The 15,861-nt window shown below is 36.7% G+C and overlaps 1 protein-coding gene across 2 annotated transcripts in view; it reads right to left on the bottom strand.

Annotated features, from left to right (window-relative positions):
- Nucleotides 1–15,107, bottom strand: part of LOC306860889 (SPRY domain-containing protein 3-like) — a 46,923-nt gene extending 31,816 nt beyond the window's left edge. Inside the window, exons 1-6 of one of the 2 annotated variants that reach the window (XM_079402893.1) lie at nucleotides 14,972–15,105; nucleotides 11,898–12,034; nucleotides 10,521–10,596; nucleotides 6,382–6,506; nucleotides 6,019–6,154; nucleotides 4,765–4,953 (exon numbers count right to left, since the gene is read on the bottom strand). In XM_079402893.1, coding sequence (XP_079259019.1) covers nucleotides 4,765–4,953; nucleotides 6,019–6,154; nucleotides 6,382–6,506; nucleotides 10,521–10,596; nucleotides 11,898–12,025 — 654 coding nt within the window. In that variant the 5' untranslated portion in view covers nucleotides 12,026–12,034; nucleotides 14,972–15,105. Of the gene's footprint in view, nucleotides 1–4,764; nucleotides 4,954–6,018; nucleotides 6,155–6,381; nucleotides 6,507–10,520; nucleotides 10,597–11,897; nucleotides 12,035–14,971 lie in introns of both variants that reach the window. The other variant, XM_079402894.1, reaches the window with a different exon arrangement.
- Between the last annotated feature and the right edge of the window lie 754 nt (nucleotides 15,108–15,861).

Below are 15,861 nucleotides of genomic sequence, written 5' to 3' on the forward strand. Positions count from 1 at the left end.
AGAGGCTCTGCTGTAGTAACAGCTAAACTGATCTCTGCCGTGTGTTCACATAGAACCGCACGTACACAGCAGAGCCAGCCAAACGCCTTCTTATAACACACACACACCTCATGGGGTGACCTATGTGTGACAATTCATTGCTCAATTTTGCTCATGCTGTAGAAGTTGGCAACATATATCAGGGTTAGTCTAAAGATTTATGGATCTGAGTAAACCATGCTAATCCACCATTTTCCATATAATTTGATTGCAATTTTCTCTGGCTGATGTTGTGACTGTATTTAAGTAATGTTATTTTCATGCATTAATTTTAACCAGAAATGGCGGCAGACATCGTACTGTTCAAAATCGCCAGATCCAGTAAGACTAATGCTAAAATTAACACAGAATTTCCAGAATAACCCAGAAAGACCACTTAAATGAGATGGGAATGGGCTAATTAGTGGCTTTACAGCGGGCTAACTGGAAAGAGAAGTGAAGGAGTCAGCAAATCTTCAGTTTCCCAGAGTTCATCTGTGTAAGGGATCTTCCACCGAAAGTGTGTATATATTGAAAGCTTATGTGATAAAAATACAATAAAACATTAATGTAAAAACCTTACCATTTAAAAGCTGAATTTTCTGCATAAATAAATATACACATTTCACTAAATAATTGTAATTCTACTTTACATTTGAACATTCTTGTATTAATTCCACTTTTATAAAACAACAATCTGCTAAATGATTACTTAGAATTCTGAAAACCAATTAGATTATTTCCATTTATGATTTCCAAATGGAACTACCTAAGCATCAACACACGTACATGATGGACAGGGAACGGCAGTGATGGGTGTTTAATGCAATACTTACAACAGCTCATCTCACACTATTACAACAGCGAGCTGCACTATTAAGCACATCAAAATATTTCCCTGCTATCGCACGCATGAACACGGATGACAAAGCATGTAGACAATTAAAAAATAAATAAAACCAAGGAGTGTTTGCGATTTCTATGATGACAGCAGTGTGCCAGAATGTGATACTTTCTTATCTGAACAGGAGTGGCTCTCTGATCACGAAGAATGTAAACCTGAACAGAAGTAGAACCGCCTTACAGGGCAAATTAGTGCTATCGTAATCGGATCTGCCAGCACTTCTTCAAGAGCAAGGCACTTAAAGGGATGCTTCACCCATAAATGAAAACACTGTCATCATTTACTCACCCTTGTGCTATTCCAAACCTGTATGACAATTTCTTTCTTCAGGAGATGTTTCCAGTTTTGCATGCTCAAGCTTTCCATGTCACAATTAATTACAAGACACACAAGGACCTATAGAGTTTGGTGTCTTTTTGGGGGAGTGAATAACCAGCGCTCTCTCCGCCTTCAATACCACGACTGAGGTGAGACCCTTCAGCAAGGAACCAAACCCCCAACTGCTCCCCGGCTGCACAAGTGTGTGTGTGTTCACTGCTGTGTGTGTTCACTTGGATGGGTTAAATGCAGAGCACAAATTCTGAGTATGGCTCACCATACTTGGCCACACGTCACTTCACTTTCACAGCATCTCCACGACATAGCGGCAGCAACAATACTACAACAAGAATATGACATGTTTGAATGAGGCATTTAAGGAAGTCGTGGATGAGTCTTAACTTTAATAAAGAATATCTCTTTGGGTTTGAGACTATAATATTTGTGACTTTACGGATCTTATATGTGACCCTGGACCACAAAACCAAACAAAAGGGTCAATTTTACGAAATTGAGATTTATACATCATCTGAAAGCTGAATAAATACGTTTTCCATTGATGTATGGTTTGTTAGGACCGGACAATATTTGGACGAGATACAACTATTGAAGATCTGGAATCTGAGGGTGTAAAAAAAAATCTAAATACTGAGAAAATTGCTTTTAAAATTGTCCAAATGAAGTTCTTAGCAATGCATATTACAAATAAAAAAATAAGTTATAATATATTTACGGTAGGAAATTTTCTAAATATCTTCATGGAACATGATCTTTACTTAATATCCTAATGATTTTGGCATAAAATAAAAATAAAATAATTTTGACCCATACAATGTATTTTTGGCTATTGCTACAAATATACCCCAGCGACTTTATATATATATATATACGACTTCATATCACAGCTTGTAACACTCCAAAAACAAAAGAAATCGCATCATATGACCCCTTTAAATAAGTAAATGTGCTAATGTCTCCTTTTGTGTATTCCAAAGCTATTAAATGAGGACAGAACTTTTCTTGTTGGGCAAATTATTTCCTTTACATTCCTTGGATCGCTGCGCTGTTCTATGGTGACATCACATAAAAGTTGTGGAAAACCCCTTTGGTTTGATAAACAAGGATTAAGACATTGATGTTGATATCTGTACTAATACTGTAATACACTTGTTTTTCCAATGTCTGACTGAAAGACAGATGTTTCTAAATCATTTTACCACAAAATGGAAATGTGTTCCAACCAACTATCGCTGAAAGACAAGAACTACTCCATAAATGGAGGGAATGACTGGTGGTGTTCTGAAAGCCGCAGACAGTGTGTTGGATCCGTCGGAGACAGGCCACAAAATGGACAGACTGCGAAAGAACACTTTAAGTCCTGGTTTACATTAGATCGTGCCTGAAGAGTAGGAGATAAGCATCTTCAAAAGCTGCCTTACGAACCTGAGGTATTAAACATAAGAAAGAATGATTTTATTATTGGCATTCCGCTGACGGCATGTGCTTTGCACAAAATCCATCTTGTAGCGAGATTGCAAATTCCGAAAGAAACAAACTCAGTGGAAACTAAACCATGGGGCATTCGCACTTGGTTCCATCTACCAAAGTTTTTGGGTTCTTGTTAAAACATGCCCTTATCAGCAGAGTCTTTAAGTCTTGGGACACCCTATCGTCAAGCCAACGGGACTCACAGAGAAAGCACACAACTGAGAAAACCACATTTTATAAAGGCAAAAAGATTCCTTGGCACCCCGTAAGTCCTCTTATTGAGTTTTTACAAGATGGTCTGGTGCCAGTTCTGGTCTGCGCTACCCGGTTCGTGCCATCAGCCCAGTGAAGCATAACAACAGTGCGGCACTTTATGCTGAATGCTTTCATGACCTCAGTACAGCATTAACAGGACAGGGAAGGTCCAGGGCATCAGATGGGAAGGTGAGCACGATGGGTGCACATTCTTTTCCCAGAAGAACATCTGCACATATTACACCGGAGTCTCACTCTATTGGGAGGTCTCTGCTCCATAACCAATCCAAACACACGGCTGCTTGTTCCTTTCAACTTTATCTAAACACTACTCTGAGGAATTATGGGTGAAAAAACGTTGCCTCCAGCGAGCAATTCCCTCCACTCAGTCACAACTGCACACGCATTGGGGTTCGGCAGATTCCTCTATCACCGTGTTCATCCAGGTGTTGTTTTTTTTCTAGGAATGATGATAATTTCAACTTGGTTAATGGCTGACAGAAAGTGAAGTAATGTGCGGTTTTTGGATTTACATCATTCATGTCATATTTTTTTGGAGAAAACCTTTGAGATATGATGGTTCAAAATATTTTAAGCAGGGATTAAATCAATGTAACACTAAAAGGCTTGGATGCTGTGAACACAGGCCTTATTTATTGCAATAATGTTAGAACTTCACTACCTTTCAAAGTTTTGGGGTCAGTAAGATTTTCTTTTTAAAAGAAATTAATACTTTTATTCAACAAGGATGCATTACACTGATCAAAAGTGACAGTAAAGACAGAATGTTACAATAAGCTTCAATTTCAAATAAATGCTGTTCTTTTGAACTTTATATTCAAAGAAAAAAACGTATGATGGTTTCCACAAATGTATTAAGCAGAACTGTTTTCAGCATTGATAAGTATTGTTCATTAAAGCATCAAATCAGCATATTAGTATGATTTTTGAAGGATCGTGTGACACTAAAAACTGGAGAAATGATGCTGTTAAATTGTAATAATTTTTCACATTATTACTCTATTGATCAAATACAAACTTGGTGAACACAAGAGACTTCTTTCCAAATTATTACAAATATTACTGACCCCAAACTTTTGAATGGTTGATGTATGACAAGAGTTTGAATAAAAATAGCAGGATTTGATTTTAGAAGTAAAAACAAATGTGGGTGGTAATCAGAATTCTACAAAAACAGCTATGATCCTCTCTGACCAGGAAAACATGGTCATGACGTTCTGGTTGACGGCATTGCCATGTAAATATGTGGTTGAGTACAATGCCATGTAATTGGGAGCCAAGAAATTCTGAGACATTCTATTAGGAACCGTGAATACTGTGCAATACCATGGTATTGCAAACTGGTAATTCCCTGTGCAAAACTCACCACCACAAAGAGTCTAGATATAGCTCATGTTCCTCTTTTAGTGCAAACCTATGAGCCAGTTTTCTCATCCACCGGGCAAAAATTGTACATTCAACTGCTCAGAAATGAGCCGCGAAACGTCACCATTCATGTCCGCCAAGGTTCAGGGCTCGTTACAACCCTTAAGCCTAAATATGGCAACTGGAATATTGATTCTTGCCTTAGCAAGCACCACTAATTCCTAACAATATATGACTTCCAATTAACCCAGTGTAAAATATGGTTTACTTTACAGTCTTTCACCATGCTGCCACTCAACTCATCACATTTTCCACAGACCTGCAGAAGCAAAAATGATTATGCAACTCATTGGTTTCACATTTGGTTTGGTTTTCGATGGCCATCCCCCACTCACCGTGCCGCTGACTCTGACATCATACAGGCGTGCCCATTCATCCTCATGGCTGTCCACCATCATGACACTGTCCTCCTCCTCCGAACCCCATTCAGCCTGCAGGTCCAACCGTACCTCTTCGCCGAGGGAGTGCATGCCAATGGCAGGGAAAAGCCCATCTGGAGCCACCGGTACCACCACTGACCCCACCTTCCATTCACACACACACACACATAAAGAGAGCTCTGTTAAAGCATTCCATAAAGTTAACCACTATTTTACAGCACATTATAACTGAGAATAAAGACTGCTCTTTGAAATGATGTCTGTATCACTCCTGACCCTATTATCTGGCCTGCAGGAAAACCAGTCATCAGAAAACAAACCCTCAATTTGAAGACTAGACTATTGTGTGTTCAAAGATTTTATCTCTACAGATTCTTGTAACCACTGTAATGGAGTAATAACCAAAACCATTACACACAATAGACTATAGAATTCATAGTTTGATGCAGATGTTACGCGATTAGCTAAAAAACGCTTAAAATCTATAGTGTCTAATTATTTTTACACAGGGTTGGAAAAGTTAACACTTGCAATTAATTAAATGCGTTTAACATTGTTTTACTTTGCAATTTTGCCATTTTCTTATGTAAATACAGAATTAAAGGGATGTTTAGAAGCTTTAATCTTAGATAAGTCTTAAATTTATTTTGACCTAAATCATGTCAGTACATTGTTATTTAATACAGACAACATAACTACCATTTAAAGACTGGGTCAGTAAGATTTTTTTTTAAAGTTTTTAAAAAGAAGCCTCTTTTGCTCACCAAGGCTGCATTTATTTGGTCAATAAAAACATATTGTGAAATATTATACAAATTTTAAATAACTGTTTTCTATTTGAATATATTTAAAACATGTAATTTATTCATGTGATGCAAAGCTGAATTTTCAGCATCATTACTCCAGTCTTCAGTGTCGTATCATGCTAATATGTTGATTTGGCACTCAAGCAACATTTCTTATTATTATGGTGATGCTGAAAGCAGTTGTGCTGCTACATTTTTATGTGGAAACTGTGATACTAAGATTCTTTGATGAATCGCATTTATTAGCATTCTTTTAAAGATTTTTTATGACAATGTAAGAGTCTTACTGACTCCATACTTCTCAACAGAAGTGTTTATCAGCAATACACTAAGAATTTGCATATGTATTTCTGTAAATTGGTGACATGTGCTGTGACTTCGGTACCAAAGCATGGAGACTCACTTCCTTGCCATTCTTTGTAAAAAACACAGTGACGAGTCCGGCATTGAAAGTGTCTGCATAGATACCGCAACCGATTCGGTCACCACGGTTACATTTAGGACCAAACTGCTGACCGACGGGATTGCCGTTGTACAGCCTGTGAACAGGAGAGATAGAGTCATAAATGACTTACAACTGGAAAGGTTCATGGAAAGAAGAAGTGATCTGAATAAAAAAAAATTCACCAGGCAACCAACAAAACAAAAATTACAAAAACACATTTTGTTAAAAGAAAAATTGAATCAATTATCTATTACAATACCTTAAATATTTATAAACAAGAAAAACACAACGAATTGAAAAAAATTCTCAAAGCAAACTTACTTTCCATCATCGGCATGGTAAGCTATTGAATGTGGAAGCCAACCAGGCTGATGGTCAAGTTTGTAATACTGGGGAACCAACCCGACAGCAATTGTCCCTCTCACTCCAGTATCCATAATGGTCACCTTGAAGAAGCATAAAAACCATTAAAAACACATGGGCATCAGTATACGTGCAGCACAGCTAAACAGTTCTGCTTTTTTTTTTATGACAGTTTGTTTTGAAATGACTAAAGGGCAAAAGATGGCTTTCAGGGACTTCTAAGCAAATGCCACCGGTAACGTGCGTCACGAGCGACACTGATTCCAAAATAACAGACGGTGCTGGAATCAACAGTTAACAAGAAGCATTAGGCTGAGTCACAGGATGGAAATGTCAGGTAACCTGCTATTAAGAATTTTAACGTCTCGGCTACTACTTATCTCTCCCTTTGTATGCAAAGCATCTCGGGAACAACTTCCACACACTCTTCACGTCAACCTCCTCAGAGCTAGTAAACTTCCAACATAAAGCTAAGAAATTTGGATAGGACTGCCAAAGCTCATTTGTTAAATTTTCTCATGCTCATAAATCAAGCTCTCAGACAGACAGAGCGATTAGTTCCATTGAAAATTCAACATGGAATAGAATTTGTTGATCTTGAGGGACTATCATGCAAAAAAGATGGATTAATCCCACTGCATGTGACTCAACAATTGCAGCCGTACTCTCAGAGGGGGCAAGCATAGACAAATTTACCCAGTTACTGCTCCACAAACTAAACTTAACTGTGCCCTCAGCCAAAACCACACACGGGCGTAGAAAATGGACCCCACAGGTTTAAGTCCAAGTCTTCCTTGTCGTCTCTTTCGAGGATTTGCTTTCAAGCTTTGAGAAGCGACTGTAAATTCTGATAACCTACATACGAAAGCTTGCTGCTGGTTTTAAAGCCTTTCCTGCTGCGAATACAGCGCACAATGATTAATTTAAGAGCACTCAATTATTTTACCACAGCTTCGACAAAGAACCGTGCCATGAACCTTGTGGCTACAAAATTCCACGCCGGAGCTCCAGGGAAAATAATCAATTACACTAATAGAGATATTTCCACTTGACTAAGGACAAAATTGATTTGCAGATGCACACGTGAGCACCCTGAGAAAACAGAGCAGAGGTTAATCACTGTATGGCACTTCAATGTTGAAACAGGCGGCGAAGGTGCGGCAACACGGTCCAATTTTGATGGAGCGTTGACTTCCCTGCCCACAGGGGCTGAAATGAAACCCCTGTGAAAACGTAATGAGGAAACATGAAGACGACGCTGACGCATATCCCGACTGGCAGATGACCTTTATGGAGAAGAAGGAAAAAAAGTTCCCAGACTTTACCAATCTGAAGGATTCTGCGTCACCATCAGGTGATGTAGAGCGTATAAGGCAAGAGCGAGTTCTTTATTGATTACTCATAGCTCGCTGCTGAAGATGTCACATTCATTCCCACTGGCTGCAGATACTCCCAGGGTGCACAATCACGCACTGAGTGACGCTATTGGTCAATAAGATTGCGATACAGACATCTGCTTTGAGAAAGCCACAGATGATTATTAAATTAGAATTACTGTTACAGTCTCAGTAAATCCTTAAAAAAATGGGCAGAAACAAAACACAGACTCAGATTTTACAGAACACTCCTCGATTTAAGAGACAGCAAGGATGGGTGTGCAAAAATAGTTTTCTTCAAAATCAACTATGTGGATTGCCTATAATTACTGATGAAAATGAGGTTTTAGGCTGTCTAATATGTAAAGAAAACTCAAAAAAATTATATTATAACAATTAATTTAACAAACACTACTTTTCAAAAGAGATATCGATAAGATAAAAAAAAAAAATAACACTTATTCAGTATGGATTCACTAATTTGAACAAAAGTGACAGTAATGACAATGTTTCAAAAGATTTCCATTTTAAATAAATGCTGTTCTTTTGAACTTTATACTCATCATAAAGATGCTTTTCTCACCATTACATAAATTAAATAGCAAAAATGTTTTATTCTTGCTTTTCAAAGAACAAATCAATTACAAAACAACAATTTAAAAATATTTACTTAACACTGAACATTTTTTGCACTCTAGCTGACATTATAGAAACAAAGCAAAATTTTACTTAAAATTAATAAGTTAGTAAAATAATATTTTGGGCCATTTTTGAGACCCCCTTCTTGAATCAGGCATGTATTTTTTTAATGTACAAATAAATGCAGCATTGCTGAGCAGGAGACTTCTTTTAAAACATTAGAAAATATTACAAATCCCAATTTTAACAATGTGTGAATGTTATAATAAATGTGTTAATAGAGCTGTTGTAAATATTGTAATCATCCTTATTATTATTTTACTTTTTTATTTAATACAAAAATATTTCTGGATTTTTCTGATGGAGTTCATAAAAATTCGTAAAAATGTTACTGACGAATAACACTGTTTCAGCGCAGATTTTCCTTGCGCTTTGAACTTTGGCTAACAAGCAGATAACGGCGTGAGCTCATGCAGCACTCTCAGAATAAACGCAATCCATGCGTGTATTAGAAAAAATTCTACAGTTTATTTGTTTAAGGCCATTTCACGATTTCAATCATCATACAGTAACCAGCAACAACCACCCCTTCCCTCTTTTTACTGATGCAGCACTACTGCTAAACAGCCTCTCACTGTTGGCACTTGTAATGATTTTTGCATCTTTCTCAGATAGTTTTAAAGGCTTCCATACTGCCAACATGTTTGCTGTATTAGTGCACGCCTCTTTTTGATCGTGTCACGCCATTGTTCAGTACAATTTATTTATTTGCTTATTCGGCCGAAAGAGATTTTTTTCTGTTTTCGACCAAATCATTTTGATTGCCAAGCATTCGGTGCATCCCTATAGGTATTATTAAAACCTACATCTGCACAACCAATAAGTAAAACATGCAGCTCTCGTTATGAATGAGTCACTACCACAACACTGCATGCTAAATATAATGCACCGGTCTCCTAAATGGTTATTACGTTTCTGTGTTTTTGAGACCATCTCTGTGGAAGAATACACAAGACAGTAACTTCTAAAAAGTAATTAATACTTTATGTTGATTAAAGTATATTTGGTAGAAGTTTCAATTAATCAATTATTAAATCTGTTTTTATCATTCAGAATTACATTGATGAAAAAGCCTTTTAATTTAGTCAATATTTTGTCATTTTTATTCAAAGTACAAAGAAGACAAAACCTATGTTTGAAAAAACAACAAACAAACACTGGCTGTCCGTAGGACTCATTTGAGTAACATACAGGGTGTTACTTTCCTGCTCCAATCCCCCAGAGAGGAAGTTCATCACACCAGCTCAATCTGCCAGCAGCAGAAAACCCATCAGAGCTGTCTCCTGCCTCAGATACACATCCAGGCAGCGTCTGCTGCGCTCCATAAATTAAATAACGCTTGCCCTCTCCCAAAGACTAATTTATAGCCCAATCCCTGCGAGTTTTCCGGTACTAAATCATCTGGGAGCTTCTTTTCCAAACTGCATTTTATGGCAAAGTTGCTAGAGAGGTAACGGTGCTATCTGAGCATATCAACTCAAAGGGCAGTGTCTATTTTGATGTGCACGGACACAGGAAGCATTACACATTTTAAAAACATTACTTGCAGCTCTTTGAAGTGTTTACTGACAACCATAAATTTGTTAGTGATTTGAACAATTTCATGACCTGATTTGGGCAGAAGCCGTCGCTAATAATTATAAAAAGTGTCAAAAAAGATCTTGATTACTACGTTTTTCAAATAGCATTCACTTCTGAAAGCTCATTTTCTTTCCAAAAAAATGACATGGTATGCTGATTAGTTCAAACTGCTGTGAAATGAATGATAGTCAAAGACAAGATGCAAGACAAACATTTGTCAAATTAAAAACTGAGGCATACAATATAGGAAAGCTACAAAATCACCCTAGGTTAAACTAGCTGAAATCACTTGACTTGATATCGGTGTGCATACAGTTACATAAAGTTATTAGTAACTTTATTACTAATAAGGTGACTGGATTTCCTAACAAAGGCAATAGAAAGGGTGTTGAAATGATTCTAATGTTTTTAGCAACCTGACAACATAGGTGTGCTGCTTACCTCGAAGTAACAGTTTCCCTTTGATAAGGGGCGTGGAGCCACGTAGCAGCCAACTTCATCAGAGTTCCCTTGGTAACTACAGCAGGGAAGTAATAAAAAGCTTAATCTCTAATAACCAGAGCACTGTTGCTATAGGTACATTATTAAAATGTCCAGTGATGTGTGGACAAGCTGTTGAAATCACATTCAGTTGTGTTTCTACATGTTTCACAATGATATGGGTGAGAGCTACTTTTGGAGACCAAACAGCAGTTCATTTTCTAAGGATTCAAGCCAGAAGTAATTCAGAAAGATCAAGTTGTCACAGCTGTCAATGCTACTGATCTTCAATAATACTACTTGAACTAAAGACAACATAAAATGTAGAGCAAAATGCTATGTAAAGGAGTAGTTCAGCTAAGCATATTGTTCCAAAATTAATTAAATAATAATAAAATATCTACACAAACACACAGACATATATATATAGAGAGAGAGAGAGAGAGAGCTACACTACCCTTCAAAAGTTTGGGGATGGTCTTTTTCTTTTGAAATGAACTTTTATTCAGCACAGATTTTCAGCACAGTTCTTTTGAACTTTCTATACATCAAAAAATCCTGGAAAATGTATCACCGTTTCCATAGAAATATTCAGAAACAACTATTTTCAACATTGATAACAATAACTTTCTCGAGCAGCAAACCAGCATATTAAAATGATTTCTGAAGAATCATGTGACGCTAAAGACTGGAGTAATGATGCTGAAAATTTAGCTTTGCATCACAGGAATAAACAACATCTTGAAATATATTCAAACAAAAACATTCTGCAGCCTTGGTAAGTATAAGAATCTTCCAGAGCAACATAGATATTTACAATATTTTTGAGTGAACTATTCCTTTGAAGTTAGCGAACACATTTTTTGCACTCTTTGAATTCTAAAACTGGACAAAAACAAACAAACCGATTAAAATTCATTCTGAAAATGCTGGAGACTTCGTATTTTAAAAAAAAGATTAATTACAACATCACATGTGCAAGGCCTATTTATTTTTCCGATGGATGGAGTTTGCTTTTCATCCTTATTCTGATCAAATAAAAACAAGTAGCCACTGACGTTCTCTGAAATTATAATTGTTTCAATCAGTGAGGTCAAGCGAGTCAAGGCTGAATACGTCTTTAGTGGCTCAAATACACGCACTCACAACGCTTTACGCTCACGGATATCGATGGGGGTGGATGGTTGTGCAATTCAAAATATACAAATAAATAACGATAAATGAAAAGCAGTGCAGAAATTTTCCATACAAACTAGGGGGGTCAACACAGGCCAGGGGCTGATTTCCAAAGACATTGGAAAAAGAACAGAACGAAGGTCACTCGCTGGGCAAACCCACCTTAGCGTTTCTCCATTCTTCAACATTCGTTTGTATCTCTCTTGATAACGAACAGCACGGACTTCCCTGATTTCTCTGATCCTGCGCCGCCAGTTCAGGAATCTGTAGTGTAAATTGATATCATCCATCTCATAGGTCTGTGGAGTGGAAAACAGATGCTGTAAGGTTTAAAGGTTTTGGACTGAGCATCTGAGATTCGCAACTCATTCAAGACACAAGAAGTAAGTAGTAGAAGCAATGATAGACTTGCAGTTCACAAACTGCCATAACGTACTGTGGACAAATCTTTTAGTCATTTTCTAATCGTGCCACATCATGCTTTAGTGTTTTAACTACTAGTGCAGGGTTTCCCAAAGAGGAGTTCATGAGAAGATGAAAATTAGCAATTATACTGAATGTAAAATTAAAATGAACAAATGGAGCTGCACAATTAATTGAAATGAAACTGAAATTGCAACATACATATCTTGGAAATTTGTGTTATCAAATCGGTTCATATTCACTTCTGATTCTCACAAACTCCATCTCTGTATATGCTGTGAGCTTAATAGGGGTGTGACGAGACACTTATCCCACGAGACGAGACGAGACACGAGACTGGGTTCACGAGAACGAGACAAGATTTTTAGAAAAAAAAAATCCTCAATGATGAAATATATAGGGAAAAATAGTCTTTTATTCAACTGAAAAACACAAAATGCAAAAAATATAGGTGCATTTTGAAAACAACTTATACTTTATGAAATTAAACTTCTATTTTAATTAATTATATGCAGTAATAAACAACATGTAAACTAGAGCTGCACGATTCTGAATAAATTGAGAATCACAATTTGTTTTTTAATATAAATTGGAGATCACAATTCTCTCACAAAATAACGTAATTTACTAGTTGTTCTGACAAAATGTTCATTGCTTAAGTCTTTTAAAATATATATATATTCATTTGAACAAAATTAAAAAAAAAAGTCAGTGTTTCACTTCATAAAGACTTGTTTCACTATTGGAATCTCCTGAATGAATGATTCAATCAAATACATTTTTAAACGGGTTGTCACCACCTCCTGGCGGAAGATGATAAGCGTTACAATACAAGTGACTTTCGTTTTAATTGCTACTGTAGACAATAAGTGTTTACACCCAAACTATAAAGTTTTATCCCGGTACTTCTGTTATTAAATGTCTGGAAGTTGTAACACAGAAATAATGATATGTGGTTGAAAAGCCTGTTTGTGTTGCTCTTTCTGGATCAGCAGCAGCATGCACGAATGCAGTGGAGCGTGAGCAGCGTGTTTTGTCTGACAGCGTTCACACCGGAAGCGTGATGATGGTCGACCCTCTGATTCATCAACATCTCTCATGCTCCACTGACACTCGCGATGTGAAACAGTCTTAACAGACATAGCTGAATCATTGTCATTCAGGAATAAGATCGCGTGGGTGTTTGAATCAAGATCGCAAGCGCAAGCAGAGCTTAACATGCATTTTGTAACACGAAGCGTGCTACATTCAATTTATTCATATAATCGCAGCATTTTTGTGGATAAAAGTTTAAAACCGTTCAACAGTATTTTTCCATAATAAAAGCTTGAGGGTATGGCTGGGCGATATATCGAACGCGATGATCACATGCATCTATTCTGGTTCCGTGATTAGTAGTAAATCTCCATCACCTGCTTTCAGATGGAGCGGCATTTAATGAGCCGTAGTTCACTGACAACCTACACAATATCGCATTCATAAACTGTAGCTCAAATAGTAGAGCATGGCGCTAGCAACGCCAAGGTCATGGGTTCGATTCTCAGGGAAAGCAAGAGCTGATAAATTGTAAAAACTGTAATTTGAATGCAATGTAAGTCGCTTTGGATAAAAGCGTCTGCTAAATGCATAAATGTAAATGTATGATTATGAACGCGATATTGCGTAGCTTGTCAGTAAATTCAAGCTTTGCTTGTTATAATTACAGTTAAAACTAGCAATAGTATATATTAAATTATTACCAAGCTCAACATTATTATATTCTATTTTGTTGGGTTCCTAAACACCAGTGTGAATGTAATGAACTAAAATGAGGTTTGAGTTTATTTAAAGTCCATCTTACTCTGTTAAACTTTATCACTGAAATCATCACAATATGAGAAAATAATTACAATATAATTTCTGTCCAAGTCGTGCAGCCCCATACACAAGTAATTAAAAATCAAAGATTAAGTTTACTTGCTATTCACGTGACTGTCATAAAATAAACCATGTACATGTGTTGAATTATTGAAATATTATTTAAAATCTCAGTGGATGCTAAGCAAATATTTAACGTATTGGGTTCTCCGCTGACATAAAGGATCCCCTGCTAAAGTGTGCAATGGTTCAGAAATGGGATGCATATTTATCTCCCCACCTACACCAAAGATGAACATCACTTAGCACTAAATACTTCATAATCTTGAGTCAACTGTACAAAGTTTCCCAATATCAGTCGTTTACAAAACATTTTACATGATCACAGGGCCTTGCTGTCATATTTGGGCTATACACACATGCAATAAATGACACTACTATAACGAGTTATCTACGAGAAGGCCTCAATTGATACGTTTCAGATATCATTCATACACCCAGGATATGACAGATTATCATTATCATGTCAATCACCTACTACAGCATTTAGCAACAGTTCAGATGTTATTTGTTTCTCATAAAAAGTTGGACAGATAGAAGTCCAGACAAAAGCATCTGGCTATGTAAACACTAAGTTACATCAACGCTATATATAGTGTCAACAATAAATGATCTAACTTCTGTTATGACAGCGCACTATTTAAATAATGTTTGTGTGTTTAAAGGAAAGTTTGTATCACATTTGACACAGAAGTGAAATAATTATTAAGTAACAGATGCAATAGCTCGTACTAGCAGGTTAGTTTCAATCACTGCTAATCACCTTGCATTGCTAACAAATTATTAGCTTTGAGGCCTAAGTTAACGTTCTCGAAATAAAACACAAAAATTACACAACCGCTAAATGACTAACTTACAGTGTAACGTATCTAAATATTATGTCGTTACGTACGTACCTTATGTACATCAGTGGGTAAGAGGTTATAACATTCTAAGGCCACTTATGTTTACTTCTGCCTATCGACTCCATTAGCTAAGCTACCTGATAAACTTCGCAGAAGTGAGAGTGGCTCTTCCTGGATGGCGTCAGTCGAGGAATGAATGCAGCGCACCAATCAAAGGCGTCACAGAGTTGATTGACAGGCGGTTGACCAATGAGAGACTTAGCAGCGAGTCGCAGGGGTTTTCGTTTCAGTTTTGCATACTACATAGCATGAATAAAACAAAGTATATACTTTTTTTTTTCAAGACGTTATGTACACACACACACACACACACAGAGTTGGGTCCCATTTTATTGATAAAATATATAATACGTTATCATCCTAGAAGCATGCGTTTTATATTTAAAATAAAATGTTGGCTATATTTAAGTGACAACATGCATTTAAAAAAATTATATAAAGTATTCACTTGCATTACTTGTAAAGATTAAAGAGAGACAGATCCATCCAGCATGAGTGGTCAGTTATACATAATTTCAAACAGAATCAAGTATTCCATTTAATGAAGTGACAAATACTTACATTATTAACAAAAGTGTTGACACAACTATTTTCATTTATCATTTACTCTGAGGACATATTTTCAGTCTATTAAAACTGTCTGGCATTATATTACCTCACACAGCTGAAAAGTGGGTTACAGAACATTTGGCACAATCTGAAATCCCCTTATAGCGGTGATTCAGAATAACGGCAGGAGTTAAATGTACTGTAAGCGTATGGGCCGTAACATCTGAAAGACAGAATGATGCATACATCTTATTTTTGGTGTAAGTTACAATGTGAAACTGCTGACAAATGGAAGCAGAAAAGTTTAAATAGAAACATAAGAGACGGAACCA

This window comes from Barbus barbus, assembly GCF_936440315.1.
Source record: "Barbus barbus genome assembly, chromosome: 41".
NCBI classification, from domain to species: Eukaryota; Metazoa; Chordata; class Actinopteri; order Cypriniformes; family Cyprinidae; genus Barbus; species Barbus barbus.